Genomic DNA, 14,894 nt, shown 5'->3' with positions numbered 1-14,894 from the left:
GTTTGACCTGCAGTTAGGTACCTACGAGGTTACGCTGCATCGTAGCAATGGATCGACGTGATTTTTGCATGGATACATTAAAAACTTGGAGAGTGACATAGGCTTCTTTTTATCCCAGAAAATCAAAGAGTTCCCACGGCATATTTAAAAACGTAAATCCATGCGGATCTAATTGTGGCATTAGATAGTTAATTAAAAGAAGGTACGGTAAAAGGTTAGATATAGGATTAAGTATGACGAAAACAGAATTTAACGCTTAGTGGTACACATAGATAATGGCAGCCGAGCTTATTCCTATGGGTGACATAAAAAGATGTAAGTTCTAAGTAACAAACACAATAAATATGCATTTACAATCCCTAATCCCTAATGACTTATATTTCTTAATAATAATACTTACAAGTAAGTACTAAAGTAAAAAGCTTATATTATTTAGTCATGTTTTGGCGTAGGGGGTAAAGTGCGAAAACGCGGGCGCACAAGGGCGCCCGGGGCGGGCGGGCGCGCGTGGGCGGCCGCAGCGGGAGTCGCGTGCGGCCGATGGCTCGCTGCTCAGCATTGCTTGTCACTTACACTCGTTACGACGCTTTTACGACCCACCCCACTTACTCGCTTACAAACCCCGTACTTAATTCCACCCGACCTCCGACCAAGTGTAAGTTTTTTACATCCGGCAAACTGTGCCCAGCTAATGGACTAAATCGACTCATTGCTTATTCTATTACCTACTTAAGTACCACACTCCACATATTTAGTAAAATCCGATTTTCATCGTGAATGGGAAATGAAATACCCATTCCTGCAAATCTATACATTAGGTAGATGTCTACTGTGGATGAAAAATTATAGGTGCCTACATATTATAATATGTTCCTACTACCATAAGTATAATGATAAGTAATATGTTTTTGCGTGTATTTAAATCTATTTTCAGAAACATCTTTTTATCTGGAAAACATTTCATTACGTTAAATCACATTGCTATTGCCATTATCCTAAAATCGCCATTGCCATTATCCTAAAAGCTCAATTTGTACCTAAATTGCACGCATTTTCGTGGCTAATCGTTCATGAAATTGATAAAAAATACAGAATGTTTTACTTACTAACACATTTCTCTCCACGGAACCCGCACGTAGGCTCTGACAGCGGCACTCGACCGCCGGGCCACTTCATGTCTCGAATGAACCGTAGTTCCTGTATAAAATAAGTACCTACTTAGATGCTTAGGCATAAAAAAATTTAGTAGTTTTTTGAGAAAGTCTGTAAGTTTATTGAGTTTTCATTCAAAACTTACCAGACTTACCAAGGTTAACTAGTTTACTACAAGGTTACTAGGATAAAAAGAAGCCGTGGATCTTATGTTTTCGCCCATCACGATCTCGCATTATCGTAGAAAGCATTCGTTTAAGTTTCGGCTAACATTTTAACCACATCTTGTCATTAGCTTGATGCGGTGGTCTATTACGCAATGTTCAAACTGCCTTACCTAAGCATAACATAAAAATACTCTTGCGTATCCGAAACGCGGTGATGATTACGCTTCAATATAACTAACTATCTGGGCCGCATTAGATCGGCAATCACATCACCAAGACATCACGTGGTAGACGTAGGCTTTACAGCGGGGATTGTGATTGGCAGAAAAAATAACATTTGTGATTCTGATGGGCGTGAAACCCAAGTCTAGTTTTTATACTTAACCTGAAGACAGGTTGAGATTGTGGTCAAGAAAACGTGTCACAAATAATGAAAAACATTTAATGCACCTCTTTCGTATTCTCTGAAAGTAATATCTTATACCACAAGCTTTGTTTGGAATTCCACTCTGTTTTTATCGTACGAAAGAATGTCTACTTATAAGGAGTAGAGAAACATTCTACTTACGGTCACAATAATAATAATCTGACGTAGCAAAATTCCGTCGTAATGTAAACTTGATTATTATTTTTCATAAGCTATTCTTTCGTAACTATAGGCTGCTTAATTACCTGATATTATTTAAAGTAAAAAATGACTTCGTTATTTAACAGATGTACAGGAAATTGATTCAAAAAAAAAAAGAAATTGATGCAGATAAAGTTCTCTTTTTTAACCCCCGACTCAAATAGAGGGGTGTTCTGTGGGAGTATCTCTGTATATGTCTGTGGCATTGTAGCCCCTAAACTAATGTACCAATTTTAATTTAGTTTTTTTTTGTTGAAAGGTGGCTTGATCGAGAGTGTTCTTCACTTCATTGGAGTGTATGATAATCCAAGAAAATCGGTTCAGCCGTTTGAAAGTTATCAGCTATTTTCTAGTTACTATAACCTTCACTTGTCGGGGGTGTTATAATTTTTTAATTTAAACACTTGCTATGTTTATCCAGATTGCAGAATAAACATGATTTGAACCACTCAAAGCCCCGTGACTGCTGTGCCCGTGACCTATGTAACTGTTTGATTTTCTTATTAAGTAGCACTTAAGTGGGTACGATCTATGTATTTGTAGTAATAAATAACCACGAAACTAACAAAATGTACATCACTAGCAGTTAAGATAATTTGCCACTTTAAAAAGCCTCAGTTCCTCACTCTCACTATAAAAGATCCTTTGTTACGTAAGTTTAGGCATTTATTTATCTAAATATCTTTCATTCATCCGTTTTCATAGTTTTCATTCATTCAATGGTCGGGGAAGTCAAATGGCAGTGGAGCTCTAGCAAACTTGTAACTGATTAAATCGGTTCAGAAACACAAATAAATAAGCTGACCCTGGTCAAAATGCCAGTAATGAGAGGAAGAAGATTATGACTGAAGTCCACGAGTTAACGTAATTTCCGTCGTCTTAAGAACGTATTTTATTCACTTTGGTATAAGTTAATAGACGTTTTAAAACAATTTAGCTTGTTATAGGGCGTAATTGTTTCATGAATAGATCATTTTCATCAGGTATTTGCATCTTTATCACCTAGGGTGTTTTTTAGCGTGCTTTGAGAAGCAATTAGGTAAAGGTTGAAAAATATTTTGTGCATTAATACAACACAGCAGCTGTTTATACTGTGAAAAGAGCCTTACTTTCGTATGAAACTAAGAGTATTTTGGGTAGTAGTATAAGTAGTACTTAGCAGTAATTTTGGTAAAAAATCTAAGTGAAAAGTTATTTAGTTACCAACCGGCGCTGTTTTGTGCAGGACGGCGAGAGGGTAGAGACCCGGGGGCCGCGTAGCGTCAACGGATAAAAGGGTATAATTCCCTTCGGCGTCGCCGTTTTCATCCATATGAATCCAGTACCTGTTGTGAAAGAACAGATGTAAGGGTATTGTTTAAATAAATGACTAATCTTTCCTTTTAATAACTTAAAATTTAAAAACCCCCGACACAAAAACCTCTATAAAAAAATTAGAAAAGAGCTGATAACTTTCAAATGGCTGAACCGATTTACTTCGATTATAGCTAAGAACACTCTCAATCACGTCACCTTTCTAACAAAAAAAAAAAATTAATTAAAATCGGTCCATTCGTTCAGAAGCCACGATGCCACAGAAAGATACACAAATACACACGTCAAACTTATAACACCCCTCTTTTTGGGTTGGAGATTAAAAATTTAATAAAAATAATTATTGTCAAATGCGTAACAAACGTTGCAATAGTTATTATTATGAGACTTTACCTACCTACCTACTACTTGTTGGTGCATTCAGGATAAACATTGATAACACAGCAACTTGAAAGGTTTTTGCAATCTATTTGCTATGAGTATATATGTAGGTACATACGAGAACATGATGTTGATATCAGATATCTTTATTAACCCCGGACCCAAAAAGAGGGGTGTTATAAGTTTGACGTGTGTATCTGTGTATCTGTCTGTGGCATCGTAGCTCCTAAACTAATGAACCGATTTTAATTCAGTTTTTTTTTGTTTGAAAGGTGGCTTGATCCAGAGTGTTTTCTTAGCTATAATCCAAGAAAATCGGTTTAGCCGTTTGAAAGTTATCAGCTCTTTTCTAGTTATACTGTAGTCACTTGTCGAGGGTGTTATAAATTATTTTATTATAAATTTTTAATTTACACTTTTTCTTTTTCACACATTTCCAAGTTTTTGACGAATCTGAGTTTTAGCAGATGTACAAATCATTTTGTATATTTTCAGTAACGAAGTAACGTGCTTTTAAACTGTAGGTGCTAGTCAGTACCCTGAGATCCACTGAAAGCTTTCGATAAATTAAAATCTAATCTCATAAAGTTAACTTCATTTAAGTTGAAAGCAATCTGAGCATCTGCTACTTTTATATTTAGGTAGGTATAAGTAGGTACCTTTATAAAAAGATAACATTCCTAAGCTAATCGAAAAAGAGTCCGTTGAAAGCCGTAAAGATAAGGTGCAAATTATTTTGTACTTACAAAAAGGAAAAATGTTAATTAAGAATGTAGGAATGATAATTACTTAGACTATGCTACTAGGCGTACTAAATAGCTATAATAATAGGTACTTGAATGGTGGTATGTATGTATTTTCATTTTATATGGGCTTTTGTTTTGTCTAAAACTTTCTAAGCACTCGCTCAATGACCTACGATATGATACGATACGATGAATGACCTTTTTTCTAGAGATAAAGATTTTGTTAAATAAGTATATACCTAATTCCACCGTTTTCAATTAATGGATGGATGAAACATTTCGCAGATCTGCCAGAACCTTGATGCTTAATATCAATTTGTATTTATTATCAGACAAGCGCGTCCGTGCCTATTCTGAAAATTAATATTTCCGACTGATAAACGCAGATTCAGAATAATTATTATAAAAGTAGGTCATTACTATCCCCATAATAAACGTTCTATAGCAATGTTATTATTCATAATATCAACGAGCAACCGTCGAGTTTCTTGCTGATTTCCCTCGGTCGGACGGGCATTCCAAAGTGGTAGATTCGCTTCACAATTCGAAACTTTGAAAGCACTTTGTAAATTAAAAACTTTCTTATCATATTCTTAACAAAGACCACTCTGCGATTATTTAAATAAGAAATAGCTCTGAGGCAATAGCGATGGGTCGGGCATACTCTGCGAAGAGAGGAGGAAAACGCTACTCAAGTGGCGTTGCTATGATAGCCTGCTGACAGGTGGAAGGAGATCTGGTCGATCAACCAACACCTAGAAGAGGACCATTAAAGCAGACCTTACAAGAGTGGGACTCTCGTGAAAGCTTATTAAGGCAGTAGCCAAAGACAGGGAATAAATGAACCATCATACTAAGAGAAAGGCTTAAACGATTCAAAAGAGCTGGAGATATTTACTACTTATCTAAATGAAACATGTTTTGAATTTTTTTGTTACGAATTTTTACGAGTCTACTTAGCAAAATAGGTAGGTAATAAAACAGTATAGTGGTTTGGTTGATTTCTCGTTCCGTCAAGTTGTACGCTCTTAGAATATTAAATTACTTATATATTTACCACTATTACGTAAAAAACATTAGTCTTGAAAATGTTGACGATAGATGATTACCAATAGGTACCTATACCTACAGTCCTATTTTTTATAATACCTACCTATCCAGGGACTTGTGTTTTGTGCAAAGGGACATGTAAAAATTAAGGTCAAGCCGTTTTCACCAACAGATAACGAAGGTGTTACTAGTCGGTTGATAACTTAGAACCTATTAGTTACATAGCATAATTTTCTCTACATAGGTACTCGTTATATAGCTTATATAGCTCTACATATAGCTTAGTTTAGACATGAAATACTCACCCCATGACACTGCGATACGTAGTGTTGCGCATACGCACAGCAATCGCACGTCCGTCACGGGCGTTTTCTCCTGTACGCAGAGCATCGGCCAAGGCTCTGGCATACACCCAAACAGCATCGTGAAGCCATGCCGCTTCCACTGGGATCTGAACATTGGTGTAACCAAAGTATATAACGCAAGGTAATGTATTATTTAGATTAGCCATTCAGTGAAGCAATGCCCAGTCGAACATAGGCACTATGCCCCTTGCACAGTGTTTATTTTTTGTAAATTTTATTAACTTTTATTGGGAAGTTTATTTGGTAAATATTTTGTTCTATGGATTGTTAAATATATACTTACGATTTTGATCCAATAAATAAATACTTTCTTAATTGATTTTAAATTGTAAAAAATCTATATTCGAGTATAATACATAGAGTAGGTAGGTATGGATACAAATGACTTATAAACATAGAAAATTATAATGTCTGAAATTATTTGAATAAAGGGAATCGATCTTCTGAATGAAAACAATGTTTCCTAAAAACCGCAAAACCAAGTACTTAATTGCTTAAATTTTTTCAGTTTTTTATTTTCTAACTTTTCAAACTTCTTTTAGGTACTTTTCGTTATAACTTAGATCTTTCACAGAAAACATTTATAAATACAATTCTTAATTCTTCCACTCGGCTCGGATCGGATCGTAATAAACCCAGTTCTAAAAAGAATTTGCAAATTACCCTAATAAACGTTAAATTTAGGTATCTGGGACAACAGTCAATGTTATCTGTTTTCCGGTTAACGCGCTGATAAGAACACTGAAAGTTGATAGAAAATGGAAAAAAGTTTGCACCGTAAAGGAAAATGTTATTTATTCCTATACAACTTTTGTTCAATACCACCCTCACCCGGGTACTTGTAAAATAATATCATACCCAAAAGTATTAAGATATTATAATCTCTTTGATTAATATTATGTTATATCCATTTAAAAATATGTCCGATGTTTATTTGTTTTATATTTTATTGCTGAAATAATAATTAAATTGATAGTTACTAATATGAAGACTTTATGGAACATTTTGGAAAATATTAAAATCTCTTAAAAATAACATGTAAAAGCACTCGCATTTTTTATACCTACCTATTAGGGAAGGAAAAGAATTGTATTTCGTAAGTACCTACTTGAACAATTTATATTACCTACCTGCTTTTTAATATTCGAAACGTGTAGAGCAGGAAAATTAATTAATTTTGTTACATCGCACAAAAAGGCGAATGAAAAACAAAACAAAGGTTTCTTTTCCGGACCTTCCTATTGTAGGTATTTATTTTACTAAAATATATTCACCAAGTAGTGTGCTACAACTATAAAAATTAAAATTGAATATATACTCATGTAATAATTAGGCATTTTGATAGAATTTGTATTTATTCACAGCTCGCTTCAATGCTCTGAACTCTATCTGAACTGAAACGCATTTTTATAACAATCCGCAATTTGTCATCAATGTAGAGATACCAATTCGTTAGGTAGGTATTATGATGTCAAAAGCAGATGGTAATCGTTCCACATAAAAATTGGTGAACTGTTAAATCTGGGTTAGAACGATAAATAAAGACGATAGTTAAATAGAGTTACGGCGTACGCGGATTCAAAATAAAATAAAAAAGTAGAATTACATTATACTACATAATGTAACTGAGTAATATAAAGAAATATAAAAAATACTGACTTGAAAATGTGAGTATCTAGAATCTTGATACTTAAAGTCTAAATCTACTAAATCTTCGTACTCACCACTTTACCTCCGCCTAATGCAAGCAAAGGATTTGTAAAATTAAACGGAGGCATCTGAAGTCTTCTGTTAACTTCTCTGGCAAACACAGGGTAGGAAGGCGCAGGCGACGGAGCTACTGCCAGGTAAGAACGGAATGCTTTCGGAACTTTCGGCCCCGGTTCTTTGCGTAAAGGTCCCGCAAGGTATCGAATGGCTTCGTCAGGCTCATATTTGTCTACATCCACGCCTATTGCAGCGTATTCTCCTGTAAAGAATATGTTCTTTAAGAATTTTACAAAATAATTTATAGATCATATTCTCCCTTCTTCAGAAGAAACACAATCTCCTAAATCTTAAATGTACAGATATAAGGTGTTAAAGTGCGGTATAGCATTAATATTACAAGTTGCCCATAATAAACTCCATGGCGACATCCAAAATTCCAAACTTTACAACTGAAAGTAATAGGTTTATAGCTTTTATTGTTGGAACAACAAAGGGAATATTGTAGACAAATATTTTACCATCAGATGGTCGAATTTATACGCCCATACTTTTCACATAGAGAAATTATTAATACGGCTAAAAGGACGCCATTCATATTTCAACGTTAATGGATCTATCTTATTTCTTTTCTCTAATTCAATTGATTTGATATAGGTACGTACCTACTTTCAAATAACATTTCTATAATTTTATTATGGCTGTAATAAATGACGCCTATAAAGTTATAAAACAAGCCAATAACGTTAAAACTTTTAAGTTGTTCATCAATATCTATTCACAATCGTTAGATCCGTAGTCCTCGTGATTTACTTGGGCAGTAGGTATGCGTAGCCAGACCTCTACAAAATGTGTTAAGTTCCTTCTAGATATCGATGGCTTAGTAGTAGCAACCGAAAAATCCATCGAAAGATTTGAAACAAATATACGAAAGTATATGAAGCTAAATAAAACTAAAATAAATTTTAAAAAATTACATTGGAAATTTATCTGCTAAACAGTTTTCATGTACGTAGCTGGTTTTACTCTCGTAAGACATAATGATATAGTACAGTAATACCTTATCAATTCACCATGTGTGATTACTGATTATATATATTGGATCCGTAGTAGGTATGGCTAATCAATCAATCATGCCCACGCCACGCAATCATTTTCCGCCGAACGGTTTTATTAATACCAATACCCAACTACCTATTTATAAATTCTTACACTTTACATAATTTCAAAGTGATAAAATAAATTATTATAAGAAATTCTTTTATAAAAATAATCCTATAGTTACAAACTTGATTTCAGAACGTTTTAATTTGAAATCAATGATTACTTTTATATTTGAGTAAGTATTTATAGTATTTGTGAATATTGTGAATATATTATAACAAAAAAGTAAAATAATAGTAAAATAAAAACTTGGGCCATGATAACAAAATGAGTTGAGATTGATTTCAAATTTTGAGAAAAATTATATAGGTACTTATTCAGTAAAATAAGTAGAAAGAAGTTTCTTATTTAGATTTCAGCAGTTACTTACATATTTCTTTAGTTATTATTTATGAAATACTTACCTAGGCAGGTGTATTATAAATCTGATCGTAAATATTTTACCTGATTCTAGGAGCTTCATTGCATCTAAAGCTTGCATCAGTCCAATATGGTCGTGATAGTAACCGACTGAGACATAAACTGAAAGAAAATATTTTTTTTAGTTTTTTTTTTTGAAATTATAAGGTTTTCTAAAGCCGATTAATTCCCGAACTTCACCTAACTGTACATTAGAACCATTGCAAGTGTTAACAAAAAACGCAGTGTTCGTGGTTTGCGAGCGGTTTGCAATGATTCGAGACTCATCCATCCTACAGCTATGGGCTGTAGCCCGTAGGATGCATGATTGTCGATTATTATCGAAAAGAGGCTCGCAGATTAAACTATCGAAAAGGGTGCTAATGCATGGACACCATGGTCTTCGAAATCAGGCAAGCATTTATAGAACTTCGAATTGTAATGGTAAGCCAGCACTGCGAAATGCAATGGCAAGCCAAGTATGATAAATTATGTAGTTGACTTACTCCTAGTATCTTTGTACGTTTCTCTGACAATATCCATGAAAGGGTTTCGCGTATAGTTGTCCGGTATATCGCCGTAATAGTATGGTTGTCTGTACACTTGTATCGTGCGGATGGATATTTTCTTCTCATTAGCAGCGGTTATTATAGCGAAAGCCAGTCTTGAAAAATCATGGTTTGGTGCTTTGAGGTAGACGACGGCTATCTGTTGCAATAACAAGAAACAATTTCAATACCCAATAAGTCTGTAAAATTTACTATTTGTCTTATAAAAAATAATATTTTAGTAGTTGTCTTCTATGTGTTCGTCCATCATTCAACAAACTTGTGTGTATAACATTTTTTTATAAGTAAGACGGTTAGTATAACCTATATTATTTCTACGTTGAAAAGGAAATTCCAAATTTAAAAATATTTTCAGTGCCTAAAGAGGATTATTATTGTGTCGGATAAAATGCAAATTTAAAATTGATGGTACTTAGAGCTTAGAAATAATAAGCCATGGTTCGATTTTAAAGAACAAATTTTATGACTAGCTATTTTCCACGTTTATCTATAGATCTAAAATCAATTCAAAAGTCGGGAGGCCATAATATGAAATGTTTACATGCATGAAATCGAAATGCGTGAGTACGGCGACCACGGAGCGGGAGATGTCGATGTCGGAGGGGCGCGTGCGGGCGAACGTTGCGTACACGCGCTTGTTCGAACTCGCCACGTCTCTGCAGTACTGGAACAAATGTCATTCATTCATAGACAGCTACTATTACCAACTTTAATTAAAGGAATATCACTAGGTATATTATATAGCTATTCACCATTAATCGATCATTAGTTCCGTATATTTAGTATTTACCCCATATTCTACATACTAAATCACAAAAAAAAAACACTTCTTTATAATGGATGTATAGGAGAAACTGGCTGTCTAATATATTAACGTACCTGCCTACCTATAGCTGTACCAAATCGCTGCTGAATCTAGAAACTTGAGATTTTGCATAGGCATACCTACCTACGTCCGCCTTATAAAGTATCCTGAAAGACATTTAAGAATTCCCAATGAGTTTTAAAAAAACTTATGCTCATGAAGTCGTGGGCAGCAGCTAGTTGCATATTCCTAAATTAAACATAACTAAAGCATTACCTATCTATCTACATTGAATTTCAAACAATTTTTGTATATAAGTATAGTGGTAGATAGGTACCACTTTATTTAGGGTCGTCCCTCTAACTTAACGAGGTGAAGCGATGACGAACAAAAAGCAGAACTAGTTATGGAAAGTAGCAACTATCAATATATAGCAAGGAAGCTCCAACAGTGAATATGCATGGCTGACGATAAATGAATAGACTGAGAAGGATGTTAACTTACATAGCTAATCATGGGCAGGTTGAAGGCAGCAGCCATGCGGCCCTCGTGGACGCACGTCTCCTGCGGGCCGATGAATGCAGACACGTTGGCAGCCCACAACGAAGCCACCTGTTGTGAACATACTATCATCTTTTCATTTCATTTTTAACCCCCGACCCAAAAAGAGTGGTGTTATAAGTTTGACGTGTGTATCTGTGTAACGGTCTCAGGTACTCTGTAGCATCGTAACTCCTAAACTAATGAACCGATTTTAATTTAGTTTTTTTTTTGTTTGAAAAGTTACAGGTGCGTTGCCTGGAATCGAACCTAGACTAGGAGGCCGATGACGTCTTAGCCATTAGGCTATTTCCGTTTTATACTAACTACGCTACTATTTTGTTTTATCACCACCATTTATCATCGTTTAACGCTTTTTGTATGATACTGAAGAACGCGACGGTAACTTTAATTACAACTTTTTATATTTCCGGTTAGCTTTTCCCTTGGTGGCTGTTCGCACCCGCTGTGATAACTGGAGTCTGAAGTTATCAAGAAATGCAACAAACAAGTCCTGACTCAACTTTTAAACTTTTCTGTGAACTTTATCAAGTCAGTTGTATTGTAAGTACAAGTTTAGTGAAAACTGTTTGCTAAATATTATTTTCTTAGCAAGAGTAGAAAACCCGAATACAGATTCTTACCTATTAGTTATTCTAAAGTAGGAGTGAAAATTCTCAATGGACCTGCAACTATACCTAGGTAATAAAAACTGGTAACTGGTAAATAGGTATTTACCAGTTACCAGTGAATACCAGTGAATAGGTATTCATAGTCTGGAGTCTGGAATAACATTTACCATAGTTTTTATTTTTGTCGATGTTACTTTGATGTATAATATTATTATCATTGATTTTGAAAGAGCCACTTATTATGATGTGTACCAACCTACCTACCCCGCAACTGCGTCGAATCTGATTTTACCTTTTTTTTTCTTTACAAAGTTTGCGCTGTCAGGATAGATTTGATGAATTATTTCGGAGATGGAGGACGGAACTGTTCAATGGGTGACAGTAAATCAATCCCTACCTGCTTAATCTAAGTTCTGATGCTGACAGAGAATGATGCGCTCGCTTTTTATGCCCCTTCGTTCGTGGCGAGCACCCTTGTTTCACCCTTGCCATTATGTTTAACTGTTACCAGAATTGCCAATTTTTGAGGGATTCAACTATGTAGAAAATAAGTGCAAAGTACCAAAGAATTATTCTTTGGTTGTTGTCAAAAATTGTAGAGGTACTTAGTCTTTTCTTTTAGGTCGTTAGATAATGCTTAGTGTATTTATTTCTGAGAATTTATTATGTTCTTAAGAGTACCTATTTAGTTAAAGAAAAGAAAAGCTTCTATGACAGAATAATTTATTTATCTCTAAGAACTTATTATCCAAGTTATTATCTTGTAAGCTTCTATTCTATGACAGCGTACCTACTAGTAAATACTTTTATAGGGTTTTCTTGATCTTTCTTTTCCAGTAAGTATACCAGTACATCTTAGTACCAATTTTACGAAACCTCGACCATATTTCGGCAGTTTTTCAATAACTCTTTGTAACTGGTATGGTCAAAAATCAAAACCAGTTAAAAATAATGCTATCACATTGCCGCGGTGCCTCGGTGCATTGTATGATAATTATGGCGTATTCGGTATTGTATGCCGTTGCAAATAGTATGTATGAGTGCTGATTCTCAGGTACGCAAAGTGAATTAAACTAATAAGTTTCAAAAACTACGGTACAAGTGCTGCCTTTTGATAGCCGCTATTACTAGGTCAATGCAATTTGCGGGAATAACGCACGGTTAAATATATTTTTGGAGTGCATTTGAGTGTGTCGTGACGCGAATGAGCTCTCCAGATGTTTACCTAGGTACTTCTTCGTGCAACTTATCAGTCACTACTTCAGAATATTCCTTACATATTATTAGTTTATGTTCATTGATTTTATAACATATTTTATACCTCTATTTTTCTATCCTCATATTTATTTAGTTTTACCAAGAAACAGAGTGATGTTCAAATAATAAAAAAAAATTGTGTAAGGCGAATGTGTGTCTTTTTCTCTGCCCTTGTGCTGATAGGTAGGTACCTGTTCACAGCTCAGCCGCAAACCATATCTTAACATTTTCTAATGTCGACAAAATTTGCCGTAGGTATGTACAATGTACTTAGTTAGTCATATGCTGGGGGTGGACCTATATGATAATTTTTATCCTAGGGTTTAGCTACGGGATGGGGAAACCAAAATCCACGTGAGCGAAGTCGAGAAAAAGTTAGTTACCTACTTTTAATGTAATGTCCTGCCTGATACAGAGATGCAACCATACAGCAAAGCATATTATGAAACTTATCAATCGGACATAATATTATTATTACGAGAATTACCTAAGTATGGAAAATTCGGGGACGCTGCCGTGGCAAGTGGGCGTCGTGTTCGGTAATAATTCCAAACTTTCATAATAAGAGAATTCTTTACCTTCGTGATTCATTGAGATAGCAACTTTCAAGTGTCGACCTTGCTTGTCATTGCTATTACGCGAACAGGCGACGAATTGATACTGTCAGATTAATTCAATTAAAATTTTAAATCTTAAATCAGATCTCGACCTACTTACCTATAGTATATTGTTCTGGGCTGTTAGACACTTTCACCCCATTTGCTTAGAGCTTTTTAAAATCAAAAAAGAAAAATAAAACCGACTTCAAAAACGACAAACACTAAAAAGTAAAAAATAACTTTTGTTTAGCTACACGTGTAATGTACCTAGGTATGAAGTCGAGCGAGCATATTAAAACAAAATTAGAAATCCAAGAGTGAAGCTCGCCCGACTTCATACCTAGGTACATTACACGTGTAGCTAAACAAAAGTTATTTTTTACTTTTTAGTGTTTGTCGTTTTTGAAGTCGGTTTTATTTTTCTTTTGAAAATTTTTTATTTCACAATTTTTAGTGGCCCCACTGTACTATAATATGCTGTGCCCAGTTAAAACCCTACTGTTTACTAAGCTATTACACTGATCGCGAGCAATTTGCTCCTATCCATTGAGGAGTTCTGTTCTCCATCTCCGAAGATATTCATCAGATCTTCACCAAATTTATATGGGACCACCTGCACAGTATACCTTTTCAAACAAAAAAAAATTTTCCAAATCGGTCCAGGGGTTTTTGAGTAATCGGGGAACATACATAAAAAATATAAAAAAAAAATAAAAAAAATAAAAAAAAAAAAAAGATTCCGACGAATTGAGAACCTCCTCCTTTTTTGGAAGTCGGTTAACAAGCTTCGTCGTGAAAAAAACCTCCGTATGTTGATCGTAAAATACTAGAAGCTACTGATTAGTAACTTTGACAAGATAACTACCTACCTATAGTTTTTGTGTTGTACATATTGATGCCAATAATATTGCACGACATCAATTGATAGATAGGTAGATTCTTTATTGCCACTTATTGAAGTCGGTTAAAACTAAGATAAGTGCGCAAAGGAAGGCTTATATCTCGAAAGTGAACTCCTCCAGACAGTTTTTAGCTAGTGTGCACGTAGATTTTAAAGGTACATGCTACTGTACACCTACGCGCAGTTGCGTGCTTTTCCTATAGAAAAAGCCAAAAATATTTTTCGGTAATTTGGATTTTTGTTTTAGTACCCATAATCCATTCACCCAATATCCATTGTCTATTTCACTATAGTCAAGTAGGTAATTTGTATTACACACGTTGGTGTAAACGTACCTAGACTACCAAATTCACGGTGTTGGATTGGATTGCATTGCACAAGTTCAGCGAAGTACGTACACAGGTAACTAAATAACTCGAACAGTAAGTCACATGTACGCAGTTCATTGACATTTTGCGGTCGTATTTATAAATACACGGTGCTATTAGAAGCTTGACGAGTGATGTTATCTCATTCAT

The 14,894-nt window shown here is 34.8% G+C and overlaps 1 protein-coding gene across 2 annotated transcripts in view; it reads right to left on the bottom strand.

The window, feature by feature from the left end:
* Window positions 1–14,894, bottom strand: part of LOC123880904 (guanylate cyclase 32E) — a 47,581-nt gene that overhangs the window by 16,168 nt on the left and 16,519 nt on the right. For both annotated transcript variants that reach the window (XM_045929302.1, XM_045929301.1), the window contains exons 4-11: window positions 10,952–11,059; window positions 10,184–10,306; window positions 9,580–9,781; window positions 9,119–9,196; window positions 7,528–7,772; window positions 5,744–5,889; window positions 3,155–3,272; window positions 1,107–1,197 (exon numbers count right to left, since the gene is read on the bottom strand). In XM_045929302.1, the coding sequence (XP_045785258.1) occupies window positions 1,107–1,197; window positions 3,155–3,272; window positions 5,744–5,889; window positions 7,528–7,772; window positions 9,119–9,196; window positions 9,580–9,781; window positions 10,184–10,306; window positions 10,952–11,059 (1,111 nt within the window). The remainder of the gene's footprint in view (window positions 1–1,106; window positions 1,198–3,154; window positions 3,273–5,743; window positions 5,890–7,527; window positions 7,773–9,118; window positions 9,197–9,579; window positions 9,782–10,183; window positions 10,307–10,951; window positions 11,060–14,894) is intronic.

The sequence above is a fragment of the Maniola jurtina genome, chromosome 3 (assembly GCF_905333055.1).
Source record: "Maniola jurtina chromosome 3, ilManJurt1.1, whole genome shotgun sequence".
In the NCBI taxonomy this organism is placed as follows: Eukaryota; Metazoa; Arthropoda; class Insecta; order Lepidoptera; family Nymphalidae; genus Maniola; species Maniola jurtina.
Note: the sequence above shows the minus strand (reverse complement) of the source record. Positions and strands in the feature narration are given on the sequence as shown.